A 14,977-nucleotide genomic window follows, 5' to 3' on the forward strand; every position below is an offset into this window, starting at 1 on the left:
TATGTATATGTATATATGTGTGTATATGTATATATATGTATGTATATATATATATATATATATATATATGTATGTATAAATATATGTATGTATGTATGTTTATGTATATATATATGTATATACCTTGCTCCACTCTTTGTGTGTGAGGGTTTGTATTAACACGGCCAGTTATTTATTCTTAATTGGTGACCAGTAACTCCAATGGATCAGTGTGTGTACTGTAACGCCTCTTTCCTGAAGCAAATTAAATGTTTTTGGAACAAATATGAAGCAGTGTCTCCTTTGTTTGTTTGTCCTGTACATTGTGTCTTTTTTATGTGATGACATTACACCAGGGGTGGCCAAACTTTTTCCACTAAGGGGCCGTACACTCAAAAATCAAAGCATGCAGGGGGCATTTTGATATTTTACATTTACAAAACCATTGCAATTATAGTTTTTGGGTTGTTTTTTTTACCTTAAGGACTCCCCTCAATTTTAATCCCAGGAACCTGGAAGTATCTCTGTCTTTTTTTTAATTATTATTCAACGCCTAATTCTATTGCTCAGCTTTGAAGCTGATCAGTTCTCTCTGTCAATATGAAGTAATTATTTTTTATTTACTTTGACTGTTTTATGCTCTTGTTTTTTTTACAGCAAAATATTAAATATTTTCGCCAAACATATATTTTCTGCGTGGAGTGATAGATGTGAAGTAATTGGAGCCCTCAATTGATAAATAATTCATAACATTGATCTTAATTCATTATTATTTTCTGTATTTATTTTTTTTAAGTCCCAAATTATTGGGGCTCCAAAAGAGCCCCATGCATAAAAGTAAAAGTTTTTTTTTTAACTTTCAGCGCTTAAGTCTCTCAATCAAGTTCAGATCTATCCGTCCATTATTGTTTAAATATGTTTCCATGTTTTTGTTTAATGCTCTTTTTTGTCAAAAAAACCTTTGCTTTTTATATGACAAACACAAAATATGCAACATTTTAAGTGAACATGTTTTATCTGAAGTAATTGTAGCTTTGCATACGTCAATAACTCACAACATTGATTTTGATTTGTGATTTTTTTTGAGCAATGACTGTTAAAAAAAAAAGGCAGAATTTTATTTGTCAACATTGCAACTTTTTCTCCTTACATTTCACTTATTTGCTTTTTTATTCCACTTTTTTAATGTTGTTTCAAATAGTATTTTTAGAATGTGCCGTGGTCTGTTAAAACAATTAGCTGCTAACGCAAGTGGCCCCCATGCCACACTTTGGATACCATGCATTATGCAAGTCAATTCCGGCAATATTTATGTACCACGGACCAAAAAAATCCCTACAAATAACATTTTTTTACTGACTGATTGCAACATACAGTAATTAGAAATCAAAAGTCACAACGTTATCTATAAAGATAATCCGAGTAAAAAAAAGGCTCATTTTTTTGGTCTCAATTCCGACTGATGTTGACCTAAGTGTACAGTCAGTGCCCGGATGTTGCGCTCAAGATATGCGCAGTGACACACAAAAAGTATAACTTCGATAGTCGCCATTGTACAAAGGCGTAAAAAAGGATTGGACTAACTTATAATAGCAGGTGGTGGAAAGTTTAAATAATTGTTATAAGTAAGTGCGCAACGTCAGTTATCGCATTTTGGACGGAACTAAATATTCGCCCACTCAAGAACTCAGTACACATTTAAGTGTACTGACGTTGATTCGAGACAGTACTTTATTTTGCAAGTAAAAATAAATAAAATACGATATGAAATACTACAATGGTAAGCGACAACATAGAAACGAGTGTAATAAAAAAAAATATTTTAACATAACTAAACTAGCCAGCGTCAAAATGGCGTTCTGCGTGCGTCATTACGTCATTTCCGGGGCAGGCGCAAAGTACCATCTTGTGTCTCGTGTGCGGCCTCTCTTCCTCTACCGCCATCATGGGTCGCATGCACGCTCCCGGGTAATCAGCGTTTTTAGCTTTTAAAGTCGCTCTTTCTTGCCAACTGCTTGCTTCTAACGCCGGAATTGACAACGTTAGTTGCTTAAGAGTAGAAAATGGCCGAGTCGAGCCTTTAAATGTCACTCTAAAAGCGAGAAAAACGTGGGAAAAGACGCGCCGTGTCCAGTCAATTAGCTTGTGCTAGCTAGCATTAGCTGACGAAACCTATCTGATCTATTTTAAAGTGTGTAACTAATATATAACTCACATACAGTATAAACATATGCATTCTATTTTATTGTAGCATTACAACTAAATGTAGCAAATGTCACCTTTATGTTAACTTGAACTTAGGCTCCAGCTATTCATGGCCACTGCTAGCAAGCATATAAGCATTAATATATAAAGCATTGTTTTGACTGCAATGTCTTTTATTTACCCCCTACAGAAAGGGCTTGTCCCAGTCAGCTCTGCCTTACAGGCGCAGTGTCCCAACTGTGAGTAGACAGCATGGAACATGTCCCTTAATGCACATGTCAGGCTTGCTAAAAATCATAGTCATTTTCTTCTTTCTTTAGTGGCTGAAGCTGACATCTGATGACGTCAAAGAGCAGATTTTCAAGCTGGCTAAAAAGGGCCTGACCCCATCCCAGATTGGTAAGTAAACCTAAACACATGCTATGGTTATAGTCAGAGGGGCTCCTCTTTTAAGTGCCTGTGAGGACACTAAAGACAGAAATTGATTAGTAGTGTAAGCCGGTGCTGCACTAGTCTGAAAAACATGGACTCACCATATTGTTAGAATTGAAGTTTAAATTATATTTCCAGCAAGCCTCCTCGGCCAGAGCAGGAGCGGTAACTTGCCCTAAGCGAGGCTCAAAGGGATACGGGGAGAGTGAGGAGAAAGTGTCAGCTGTAGGGATGTAACGATAAACAGTAATAGCGGTGTAACTCACGAAAAACTGATAACCACTTTCATATAATTATGGACCGACTAGGGTTAGCTTGATAACAATCACAAATGCTAACATGAAAATGAGACCAACGTCTTTCCCCTTTGAGAAACGTCTAAACTTGTATAAACACATTACTGTCTTAACAACTAAGATACAATATTCACATTCAACATAAAGTGCATAATAAATACTCCAAATTAGAGATGTCCGATAATGGCTTTTTTGCCGATATTACGATATTGTCCGACTCTTAATTACCGATTCCGATATCAACTGATACTTATATATACAGTCGTGGAATTAACACATTATTATGCCTAATTTTGTTGTGATGCCCCGCTGGATGCATTAAACAATGTAGCAAGGATTTCCAAAATCAACTCAATTTATGGGAAAAAATGCCAACATGGGACTTCCATGTTTATTATTGAAGTCAAAAAGTGCATTATTTTTTTTAACATGCCTCAAAACAGCAGCTTGGAATTTGGGACATGCTTTCCCTGAGATAGCATGTTGAGGTTGGGGGGGGTATATTGTAGTGTCCCGGAAGAGTTAGTGCTGCAAGGGGTTCTGGGTATTTGTTCTGTTGTGTTACGGTGCGGATGTTCTCCCGAAATGTGTTTGTCATTCTTGTTTGGTGTGGGTTCACAGTGTGGCGCATATTTGTAACAGTGTTAAAGTTGTTTATACGGCCACCCTCAGTGTGACCTGTACGGCTGTTGACCAAGTATGCCTTGCATTCACTTGTGTGTGTGAAAAGCCGTAGATATTATGTGATTGGGCCGGCACGCAAAGGCAGTGCCTTTAAGGTTTATTGGCGCTCTGTACTTCTCCCTACGTCCGTGTACACAGCGGCGTTTTAAAAAGTCATAAATTTTACTTTTTGAAACCGATACCGATAATTTCCGATATTACATTTTAAAGCATTTATCCGTCGATATTGTCGGACATCTCTACTCCAAATGTCAAGTTGAAAGCGACGGAAGTGAACTGAGTTGCGTGACGTCACATAAACCGTAAGTGAGGCAAACACCCAATTTGCATCCATCAAAGTAAAACTTTAAACATTTTCTAATTGAAATTGAAGATACACATAGTTAAACACACAAATATAATACGGCTTTTATGAAGGCAGAGCAATATTTCATGTATATTTTGTGTCTATTTTGATTGGTAAAAAGAACTTGGTGGAAAGATTCCATTGTGTGTATCAGTACTTTTTGAGCACATTCAATAATGACAGCCAGGATCATTTTGGTCACAATCGGGGTATGACATTTTTATATTGTGACATCCCTAGTCAGCCGTGTTGCTAACAACCCTGCACCATTAACCACATATTATATATTTTTTTATGCTGTCCTAGTACACAATATGTTCTGTCAGCTGATCTTTTAACCCATATTGAACCCTAAGGACAAACACGGCAGCTACTTTGTCGAAATAAGCAAGTCCCTCTTGTCTGTGGTATAAAACGAGTAAAACATTGAAACTTTTTTTCGAATGTTGAAATCCTGTGCTTTTTGAGGTATGGGTTACAAAGAACATTGATAACAAATTCATGAAATCTCACATTGATGTGATGTTATTAAAATCATTTAAAAAAATATGGCTCGAGCGCATTCAAGCATTTTCGGCTGCAGTGAAGGGACTGAATAATGTTCAATATCACATTCATACTATTTTTCTCTGCACGACTGTAGAGAAGTGATGTGCAATGCCGCTGATCTTTTGTCCGGCATTGACCAAAATCCAGGATGGTATCGCCGATCCCGATACTTAGTGCCAATGTACCGGTCTGGTAAAAATGAAAAGGTGTATTTCAAGTAGGGATGGGCGATATGGCCTTTTATTAATATCTCGATATTTTTGGGCCATGTCACGATACACGATATATATCGCAATATTTTGCCTTAGCCTTGAATTAACACTTGATGCATATAATCACACCAGTATGATGATTCTGTGTCTACATTAAAACATTCTTGTTCATACTGCATTAATATATGCTCATTTTAAACTTTCATGCAGAGAGGGAAATCACAACTAAGTCAATTTACCAAAACTGTATTTATTAAACAGTTATTAAGCAGTGGCACAAACATTCATGTCATTTCAAAACAGAAAGTGCAAGATTGTCAGAGACATTTTTAAAACAAGTTCTTAGTGCACTTTTATGCATGATGTTACTAAGATGACATATCAAAACACTAAATTAAAGTGGACTTTTTGTACAGAACGCCACTACAATAGTTTAAAACAAATAAAGTGCACTTTTGTGCATGATGTCACAAAAGATAACTCAAATAAAAATTAGCTGCATAATAGGAAATCAAATAGTGTATGTCCTTCGCTATGTGGTAGGTTGAATTGATTAACCTGGACCCCGACTTAAACAAGTTGAAAAACGTATTCAGGTGTTACCATTTAGTGGTCAATTGTACAGAATATTTACTGTGCTGTGCAATCTACTAATAAAAGTTTCAATCAATCAAGGTTACTGCGGACGTTATCTCCTGTTTTTGACTTTTTTTTTTTCATACGGTGTTGATGTGGAAGTGGTTGCTTGGGCATTTTGTTGGTGTGGCACCAGCCGGAGATGTTGACATGCGGCGTTTCAAGCACTCTTCATCCTCTAGTGGGGGACTTTTCAAATAATGCTACATTAGCAGTGTTGCTACTCTTTGTAGCAACGCTGCTGCCACATACTTTACATATTACTGTTTGTGCAACATCTTCCCACTTGAAGCCAAACCACCACCAGACGATGGACTCCCTGCTGTTTTTCTTGGGAATTAAATATTCTTCCTTCATTTGTTACCAGATATCGCACCTTCTCTCTCTCGTATTACCACTCGCACTACTCCGTTTACACCACCTGCCACAGCTAACATTACCCATGCTGCTACCTCTCTGCTCGGCGAGAGCGTGTGACGTTGCACGCGCGACAATATGTGACGTATGTAAAAAGGTGCGCTTGTTTTATGTCCCTGTGAGAAGGAGATAAGAAAATGAGAAGAGCCAGTAGTGTAATGCCCGCAGCTAAAAGCAACTGCGTGAGAACTTCTACTCGAATAACACAATATAGTAATTTTCTATATCGCACAGAGACAAACCCACGGTGTATCGAGTATATTCGATATATCGCCCAGCCCTTATTTCAAGTGTTGCTGCTCTTGGCGAATCCTCTTCGAACAGCATCATTCTCCACTGAATGCCTTAAATTGTATGCAGTGTATCTAAATAGCCTGCAATAAAATGATACATGCACTTGCTGTTTTTTAACACAGATTGACCCGTTTTAATTGCCAGTACGTTTTTTGAACATACAAATGACACAGTGTGACGCTGCGCTTGTGCGTTACGTATATACCTGGACGGAAGACAAAGTAAATCACGTCTCATATAGACGAGATCAAATAATTTAGTTACTTTACCGTGAGTTCTTGATAATTATATATATTATCTCCAAGCACTAAAGTGTCGATTTTGATTTGCAAATTGATATTGGCTTAAAAAATCTATCGACATATCGGTTTGCACATCACTACTGTCAAAGCAACTGTTCCCTGTGATAATAAAATGTGCATAGTGATGAAGGTTCTTGACGTCCGCACGTGTCCATGGTGTGTTGCGCAGGTGTCATTCTGAGGGACTCCCACGGTGTCGCCCAGGTCCGCTTCGTCACCGGCAACAAGATCCTGAGGATCCTCAAGTCCAAGGGCCTGGCCCCTGACTTGCCCGAGGACCTGTACCACCTCATCAAGAAGGCTGTGGCCGTCAGGAAGCATCTGGAGAGAAACCGAAAGGTGTGGTGTCTGTGACTTTAGTTTAGTTCAGACGAGCCACGGGCTGGAGTCCAAACGTTGTGCTTCTCCACTCGCAGGACAAGGACGCCAAGTTCCGTCTGATTCTCATCGAGAGCAGAATCCACAGGCTGGCCCGTTACTATAAGACCAAGAGAGTTCTGGCCCCCAACTGGAAGTAGTACGTATAAACTAATATCAGACTTTTTATGAATGGCACAATTCATTGTCCTGCTCTCCTCCTTGAGAGTTGGGATATTTCTGTTGTGCAAAAGCAAAGCTGGAGGTAAATTAGCAGAGTGGCTCATCAGTGCTTCATCTGCCAGTCCCCTTCACACAGGATTAGAGCGGGGCGATTGCATGATCGATGATAGGGATTCATTTGAGTTTGATCACGGTGATCAGCTGTTAGCATATTTCCTCAAACATGGCGGAAATGTCTGTTAGAAGATACCGCATTAGGGAAGCAACGATGCAAAATAATCTGTCTTCATTCATCCTGTGTTTGTGTCCGTGTATGTGTGCGACTATCCCGTTCCACCGTTACCAAAGTCAGGCTCGTCAAGACGTAATAATTGTTCAACCAGCGTTGCGCCTCTTTTCACTTAACAGCTGGAAGTGCAGCACAGAAGAATGAAATAATGTGTCTAATACTAGCATAGACACACTTAAGTCTTACTGCAGCTCACCACAATCCTGTCCTGGTTGCAGACTTTGTGACTCAACTACTCTATTGGTCCCGATCGGGAGAATAAACACACTAATTTAATCAGGAAAAAAAACAATTTTTGTATCTAAATGTTTTTGTTCTGTTTCAACTCCTCTGATGTAACATGTACTAAAAAAAACTGCAGTCTTTTTGCAGGCTTTTTTTTGTTCAAATAATTTTTGAGTTTGTGGATAAAAATATTTTGTTCCGAAAACAATCATCAAACGTGTTTTGTGTTGGTACAAATTATTTTACAGTACCTCAAATTCAAACTGCACTTTAATGTATACTCATTCAATATAAGCTACATTATTTGAGTTTTAAATACTCTAAAATCTAGGTCATTGTTTGTTTTCCAAAGCACCGGTCAGAAGCACTGATGTATCAAAGAATACAAATAATTGACCATTTGAAAGTATTGTGTAGTAAATGTTAACTTGAAATACAAGTATTGTAGTATTCACTAAACCAATGATACTTTTACTGCAGAATGAAGTTTGTGATGACAAGCAAAATAACTTGAGGGGAAAAAGTTATCTACCCCCACAAAACTTACCAAACAAAATAAAAACCGAGGTACAGACTAGCGTGGGTTACCTGTACTGTAGTAAACATAATAATACATATGACCCAAATGACAGTTGTCATATATTACAAGCTACTGCAGTAAGGATACAACAGGACAATCCGCCTTGAATAGAAAAATGATATTAATTGAGATTGGATGATATGAAAAAAATAATAGTTCAAATTTTTTTGCCATATGGCCCAGCTCTACACAGAATTCTCACTGCTTACTTCAGCCATCAAATTCAACTTCATTTCTGTCTTCTAATGATTTTTTTTTTTTTATTCCATTCACAGCGAATCCTCTACAGCTTCAGCTCTGGTGGCATAAACCTTTTTTTCAAATAAAAGAAAGATTCAATTGAACATTTTCTTGTCTTTTTTTGAAGTAACGTGGTCATTTTTCACACATTAAGATTGTAAATATCTGCTTTTCTTATTTTCATTTGAAAATACTTTCAAATCAGCATTTGAAATCTACAACTAAAACATGAATCTCCTAATATTCCAGCCAAACACAAACATGTCATTGTTGTACGCGTATGGATATTTAAATGGCATTGTTCTACAAAAGTAAACAACCCAAATGTTTTAACATTTAAAAGAGATTGTTAAATAAACTCACAAAACACATGTTGACTTAAGTTTATCTAGTTGCTAGGGGATATGATTGACTGGTTTGGTACTCAAGTTTTACAATAAAATATAATTTAAAACCTTTTAATATGGGTGATTTTCACTAAAGTCATAAAACGCAACACAGGCTTAATTTATTCAAAACACAATACCTTAGTTAAAACCAAATTAGCATAGTCTTAAGTATGGAAGTCTGTTTTTGCCACTGAAAAAAACACCAATGGAAAATCGTAATAAAGTTGAAATTACGATATTAAAAAGTCAGGATCTTGAGACTATCGAAATTATGAGATAAATCAAAAATGAGATTAATTGTGAAAACTTCGAAATTAGGTGATAAAGTCGAAATTATAGTCATTAAGAGGAAAAAGTTGTAATTAGAAGATGAATCGAAATTATGAGGAAAAAGTCATTATGGATAACAGTCTAAATTATAAGATAAAAATGCAAAATTATTGGGTAAAAAAATTATTAAATAAAAAATGCAATTTTGGCCATTAATTAAATATTACCTTTGTACTCATAATTCTAACTTTAATCTTCTAATTATGACTTCCTATCTCAAAATGTAGACTTTTGTATCACATAATTTCGATTTTTTTTTTTTCCTAGCTAATATGACTTTTTATCAAATAATTTCGATTTTCTTATCTCACAAAATCGCCATTTTAATCTCATAATTATGACTTTTCATTTCATAATCGTCATTTACCTATGGGGTGTTTTTTGGGGGGTGACACAAACAATAAAGAAACGGCCTTAAGAGATAGAAATAGAAATAGAAACGCCCTGTTTGTGTTTCTATTCCGAGCTCGTGTCGGGTTTTCTTCGGGAAATTTCGTCAACTTTCTGGACGTCACATGACGACTAACAGCCAGTGGGCGGTCCACGTTTGACAAAGTAACAAAGCGCCGTGACTGTCTGAACGCTCTGACCAATCAGAACGCAGTTTGACGTCACTGACAGCCGCTCAGACCAATCAGAATGCACCGTGACGTCACAAGACTATAAGAGCAGAGGGTGCCGCGACACAGACTCACTTCCTCACCTCACAGAACAATATCAGATGACTACAGCGACAAAATGGACACCGCCTGACAGAACTCCGAGGAAAATGGCAAAGATTCGCCAGAAAATGAAGCGACAGCTTAGCGACATTCATCTGTCTTTGACGCGAAGTCAGTGGGTTTTCGACGAAGAATACCAAAATACGTGATAAGAGTTGCTGTTTTAAGTCGCTCTTGCAGTCACGCCAGCGAGGGGGAAAAATGGCGACGCTCGCCGCTGCCCCGAGGACAATAATAACAACAACCAGCATGGAAAGCTTCGGCTACAGAGGGATGGCCATTCTGCCTTGGACCAAGCAGGTGCTGACGGTGTTGTGGGAGCAGCTTTGGCTGCTGGTGAAGGTCATCTATTGCTCCTTCATGTCAGGTAAACCTCATCAACTTTCATCACTCCTTTTCTCTTTAGCTTACACCTTTGTGCTGCGTTCACGGTCACCCTTACTCACTGGCTTTTAGTAGATTCTCCTCGTCTTCATTTCCTACTAACTCTACTAGGTAACTCCCCCTTTAAGTATAACATCATATTGAAATAGTTTAAATAACTTCATATAATTCCCTTTTAATATATTATAATCGCCGGTTGACTTTAGCGGGTGTTGCGTTTGTGGTAGCTAGGAGACAAGACTACTTCCTCAGCACACACTATTAATAAGCGACGGCTATTGTAACGCCGTAAAATAAAAACAAATAAAACATTTATTGTGTCATGTTAACCACTTTTTATTCTCACGATTAAATTCGACTGTTTATCGTATTATACTAACTGTCAGCTGCAATTAATTACGGTTAAAATACTGTTCTCTGTAACGTTACATCATGTGACTTATTACTTCTATTATGACTCATCCACGGTGCCTCTGTGGTATTTCCAAGGGGAATTGTATTTACTATTTTAAGGAATAAACATACGTTGTAAAATGCCACATATATTGGAGTAAACGTGTAATAAAGTGATATATAATTCTGTATCTTGCGGGAACAGATAACTGGCTTTAAAAAAAATACACATTATTATTTGTTTCCTGTTTTATTGTATTATTGTTATTGTATGTATTATTGATACATTTTTATGTATTAATGTAAAGTATAATGTGTTTTTCCTGAACGAATAATTAGATTTATTTCGAAATGTACATTTTTTCCTTTATTTTATTATTTTTATTGTATTATTTATATTATTTATTTATTTAATGTGAAGTGTTAATGGTGTATTTTGCCAGAACAAATAGTTTGCTTTATTTTTAAATATAAATTATTTTTATTATTATTATTTTTATTATTTTATGTGTTAATGTAATTTATAATGTTGTATTTTGCCAGAACAAATAATTATGTTTATTTTTCCTTTATTATTTTTATTATATTATTTCATATATTATTTATTATGTATTTAATCTGTATTTTGCCTGAACGAATAATGTGCTTTACTGTGAAATATAAATTATTTATTTTTATTTTATGTATTTTTTTATTATGTCATGTATTTATTATGTATTAATGTAATTTATAATGTTGTGTTTTGCCGGAACAAATAGTTTGCTTCATTCTTCTAATGTTATTTATTTATTTATTATATATTATTGTTCTCATTTTATTTCCTGCTTCTCTTCCAGTCTTCCAGATGTTCCGGTTTGAGGTCCATTTCCGAATAACCGACCAGATGGGTCAGCACATCCAGCACAACCCGGCCGAGTCCTTCCTCTTCTCCTCGCTGTTTGACGGCGACAACAGCGACGAGGACGGCAAGACGGCGGCGGGGACGCTCCTGTCCAGTCTGGCCGCGGCGCCCGACGACGGCGTCTACATGGGCTTTCGCGGCGACTTCAACATCTTTGTGTCGGGCGGCGCGGCTTCGCACGAGGACAAGTTCTTCGCGGGCGCCTTCCCGGAGGACGAGAGCGGCGAGGACGAGGTGGTGGACAGCAAGGAGAGCGAGGCGCTGTGGGAGTCCCTGTCCACCTGCAAGGACCCCTACAATCCCCTCTTCTTCTCGGCGTGTCTCACCTCAAACGCCGGCAAGCGGCAGGAGCGGTCGGGTGACGGCGTGTCAAGCGGGAAGATCGGCGAGGACATGTCGGGCCTGAAGATGTGGGTCAGCCGCTCCGACAGCGACAGCAGCTGGTCCAGCTGGACCAGCTCCGACGCGTCGGGTGGCGACCTGGAGGAGAGCGAGCGGCTTTTGGAGTTCTTCGCCAGTCCCAACGACCCGTACAACCCCATGTGCTTCACCGCCTGCACCGTCACCAAAGCCCCGCCCCCCACCGCTCCGCCCGCCCTCGGGCGCGGCAGCGAGGAGAGCGAGAGCAGCCACGCCTCTTCCTCCGAGGACGAGGAGGAGCTGTGGAAGTCCCTCTGCCGGAAAGACGACCCCTACCACCCTCTCAACTTTCAGGCCCGTCTAAGCCATCACCAGCCGGCGCTGAGGCCGCAGCCTCTCGGCGCCAAAAAGCTCCAGCCGAAGGGGCGTGTCAGGCAGCATGATGACATCACCCGGGTGCAGTGGAAACGACACCATCGCAAACATCACTCGACGGAGAAACACGACAACGCACAAAAAAAGGTAAACAAACACGCAACCCGCTCTCACCGCATTGCATCATGCTACTCAACTGCAGAGAGTAACGTGGCGTTTATTCCAGGGGAGAAAATACTTCTTTGACAACTTGAAAATGTCTTCGCTATTTCTAAGAACGGTCACATGACAAAATGAATGGCAGTGTTTGGGGGCGGGGCTTACACACATACACACTGCTAACAAAGCGACCATTTTGTTGTTTTTAATGTAGCGACAAGAGGCTAAAAGCATCCGATACATTAATAAGTTATATGAGGCGGCATCCATTTTTCGACTTCTTCTGTTACTCGCGTTGATGTGGACTCCAGTGGCGCCACCTACTGGTGATATTATGCAATCAGACACCAGTGCTGCCCCCTTCTGGTGGGAAATTCTCACGGTCGTCACTACATTCCAGATGTTCCAGCTCAATACCTACACTGGAAAAAAAACTTAAGTCGTTTTTCGTAAAATGTTCGGTGACTCTTGCAGTGCATTTTACAGTACAATACTGTTATTACCTATCATTTCTGGGGACCGAGCTGACATTTTTTGTCTGTGAATTCTTGGATTTAATTTTATTTGGAACATGTTGAAACTTTACTACATTTTGCTAAAGTGATCTTTTGTCCAAAAGGGAAAGGTTTGCTTGTCCGTCCCACCCCTGTGCCATAATCAGCAGGGGGGGGCAAAAAAAATGCAATTAAGTACAAATTTAAATCTATATAAAATAAGTATAATTTATTTTAATTCAATATAAATATAATAAAAAATTTAGGGGGGAAAATCTACAGCCGTTGTTTTTACATTGCGTTGCTGTAAATTGGAATTTTTTTTAAAACATAACCACTGTTTTTACAGTAAAATTCTAGTGACTCGGCTGTCAATTTTTTTGTTTTAGACTAAAAAGTTCAATTCCATTTTATTTGGAACATGTTAAACTTCACGAGCGCACTGATCAAAAAGGAGTGGGAAGCTCGTGTGGTCCCACCCCTGTGCCATAATCAGCAGGGGGCAAAAAAATACAATTAAGTAAACATTTTAATATATTGAAAATAAGTGTAATTTATTTTAATTCAAAATATAAAATAAATAAATATAATAATAAAAAATTGGGGTGGGAAATCTACAGCCATAGTTTTTACATTGCGTTACTGTAAATTGAAAACATTTAAAAACATAACTACTGTTGTTTTCACAGTAAAATTCTAGTGACTCTGCTGTCATTTTTTTTTTGTTTTAGCCTAAAAACTTTTATTCCATTTTATTTGGAACATGTTAAAACTTCACAAGCGCACTGATCAAAAAGGAGTGGGAAGCTCATCTGGTCGCACCCCTGTGCCATAATCAGCAGAAACAACTAAATAATGTTAAAAATAAAAGTTTTAAAAAAAATACACAGAATTAACAAAAATTTAATAAATACAATAAATAACATTAGAAAAATATAGAATAACAAAAATGTAAAAACAAAAGTAATAAATAAATATGTATTATGTATAAATAATACATATTTTAAATAAAAATATATCAATCAATCAAATATATTTTATTTAAAATATGTATTATTTATACATAATACATATTTATTTATTACTTTTTGAAAAAAGTACTAAGTGAAATCCTACAGATGTTGTTTTTACAAAGCGTTACTGTAAATTGAAGAACATTACCACTTTTATTTTTACAGTAATGATTCGAGCTGTTATTTTTATTCACTATGAAATCTACTCAAATGTTTTTGTTTTATGTAGTAACACACTCAATGTGCCCCCTACTGGTGGGAGTTAACTGTCCTAACCACCTAAACACACCCTGGTCTCCTCCAAATGTTTCATTTGGACGGCGCCCCCTACTGGAACAAAACACCATCTCACGTGTTGTTAACTTTCTGTTGTGCGTTCGCAGGTGCGTTTCTCCCCGGTGGTGCAGGTGCACGTGATGCGCACGTGGACGTACGCCAGGCAGGCGTCCCGCAAAGGACCGTGGGAGGAGATGGCGCGGGACCGCGAGCGCTTCCGAAGGCGCGTCTGCGAGACGGAGCGGGCCGTCGGCTACTGCCTTAGCCCCGCCCACAGAGACAGGCTGCGCGCGTACATCGACGACGCCTGCGGCGCCCGGCGAGGAGGATGAGCGCCCTGGCGGCTTCCTGCGGGTGTTGGATTGGTTGCAATGCAACAATGATTGGCGTAACTTGGTACCTCAAAGGTTTTCTGCTAGCGACGGCTGCACTGATGACACTTTTTGTCTTGGCCTCAACTTTTTCTGTGCAATGTTGTCCATATTTGCCTTACTTTTTGGACCTAGTCGTGTTTGATGTCGTCTTTTCACGCCATGAATGTAGTGAGTCACCTAGCAGCAGAACCGCTTTACTGTTTTTTTTATCCACTGTTTAATGTCTGGTGCAATTTATTTATTGGTAAATTATTATTTTTGATGCCTTTTTGTATTTTCCTAATGCAGCCAAAACACGATAGAGCCTTTTAGGACTGACTGTGATTATTACTATGACTGAAAACATGTCTAATAAAAACAAAAAGTCATTCTCAATGTCAGCGTTTTAGTGTTTTTTTAACCAAGCGTAGGACACCTGTAGCCACAGCACACCATGCGTGTGTGTATATATACATCCATCCATCCATTTTCTACCGCTTATTCCCCTTTGGGGTCACGGGGGGCGCTGGAGCCTATCAGCTACAATCGGGCGGAAGGCGGGGTACACCCTGGACAAGTCGCCATCTCATCGCAGGGCGTGT

At 38.6% G+C, this 14,977-nt stretch overlaps 2 protein-coding genes and 1 non-coding gene across 3 annotated transcripts; all 3 read left to right on the forward strand.

Moving 5' to 3' along the window:
• Positions 1-1,848: 1,848 nt before the first annotated feature.
• Positions 1,849-8,330, forward strand: rps13 (ribosomal protein S13). Its single transcript, XM_061924814.1, has 6 exons — positions 1,849-1,947; positions 2,375-2,423; positions 2,505-2,583; positions 6,522-6,691; positions 6,769-6,869; positions 8,262-8,330. Exons 1-6 carry the CDS (start codon positions 1,925-1,927, stop codon positions 8,293-8,295), a joined length of 456 nt encoding a protein of 151 aa, XP_061780798.1. The 5' UTR covers positions 1,849-1,924; the 3' UTR covers positions 8,296-8,330.
• On the forward strand, positions 6,903-7,030 carry LOC133572398 (small nucleolar RNA SNORA19). The gene has a single exon (XR_009810540.1). It is a non-coding gene; the product is annotated as a small nucleolar RNA SNORA19 (small nucleolar RNA).
• Positions 8,331-9,618: 1,288 nt separating the features above from the next.
• LOC133572103 (uncharacterized) lies at positions 9,619-14,771 on the forward strand. Its single transcript, XM_061924813.2, has 3 exons — positions 9,619-10,034; positions 11,281-12,227; positions 14,130-14,771. Exons 1-3 carry the CDS (start codon positions 9,869-9,871, stop codon positions 14,352-14,354), a joined length of 1,338 nt encoding a protein of 445 aa, XP_061780797.1. The 5' UTR covers positions 9,619-9,868; the 3' UTR covers positions 14,355-14,771.
• The last annotated feature ends 206 nt before the right edge of the window (positions 14,772-14,977 follow it).

Source organism: Nerophis lumbriciformis, linkage group LG29, assembly GCF_033978685.3.
Source record: "Nerophis lumbriciformis linkage group LG29, RoL_Nlum_v2.1, whole genome shotgun sequence".
Taxonomy (NCBI): Eukaryota; Metazoa; Chordata; class Actinopteri; order Syngnathiformes; family Syngnathidae; genus Nerophis; species Nerophis lumbriciformis.

Excerpts from the sequence above, each read along its gene's own strand:
- rps13 (XM_061924814.1), top strand. The coding sequence starts at position 1,925 with ATGGGTCGCATGCACGCTCCCGG. Across the intron at positions 2,424-2,504 it reads ACAGGCGCAGTGTCCCAACT|TGGCTGAAGCTGACATCTGA; the intron begins GTGAGTAGACAG and ends TTCTTTCTTTAG. Across the intron at positions 2,584-6,521 it reads CCTGACCCCATCCCAGATTG|GTGTCATTCTGAGGGACTCC; the intron begins GTAAGTAAACCT and ends TGTGTTGCGCAG.
- LOC133572103 (XM_061924813.2), top strand. The coding sequence starts at position 9,869 with ATGGCGACGCTCGCCGCTGCCCCGAGGACAATAATAACAACAACCAGC. Across the intron at positions 10,035-11,280 it reads CTATTGCTCCTTCATGTCAG|TCTTCCAGATGTTCCGGTTT; the intron begins GTAAACCTCATC and ends CTTCTCTTCCAG. Across the intron at positions 12,228-14,129 it reads ACGACAACGCACAAAAAAAG|GTGCGTTTCTCCCCGGTGGT; the intron begins GTAAACAAACAC and ends GTGCGTTCGCAG.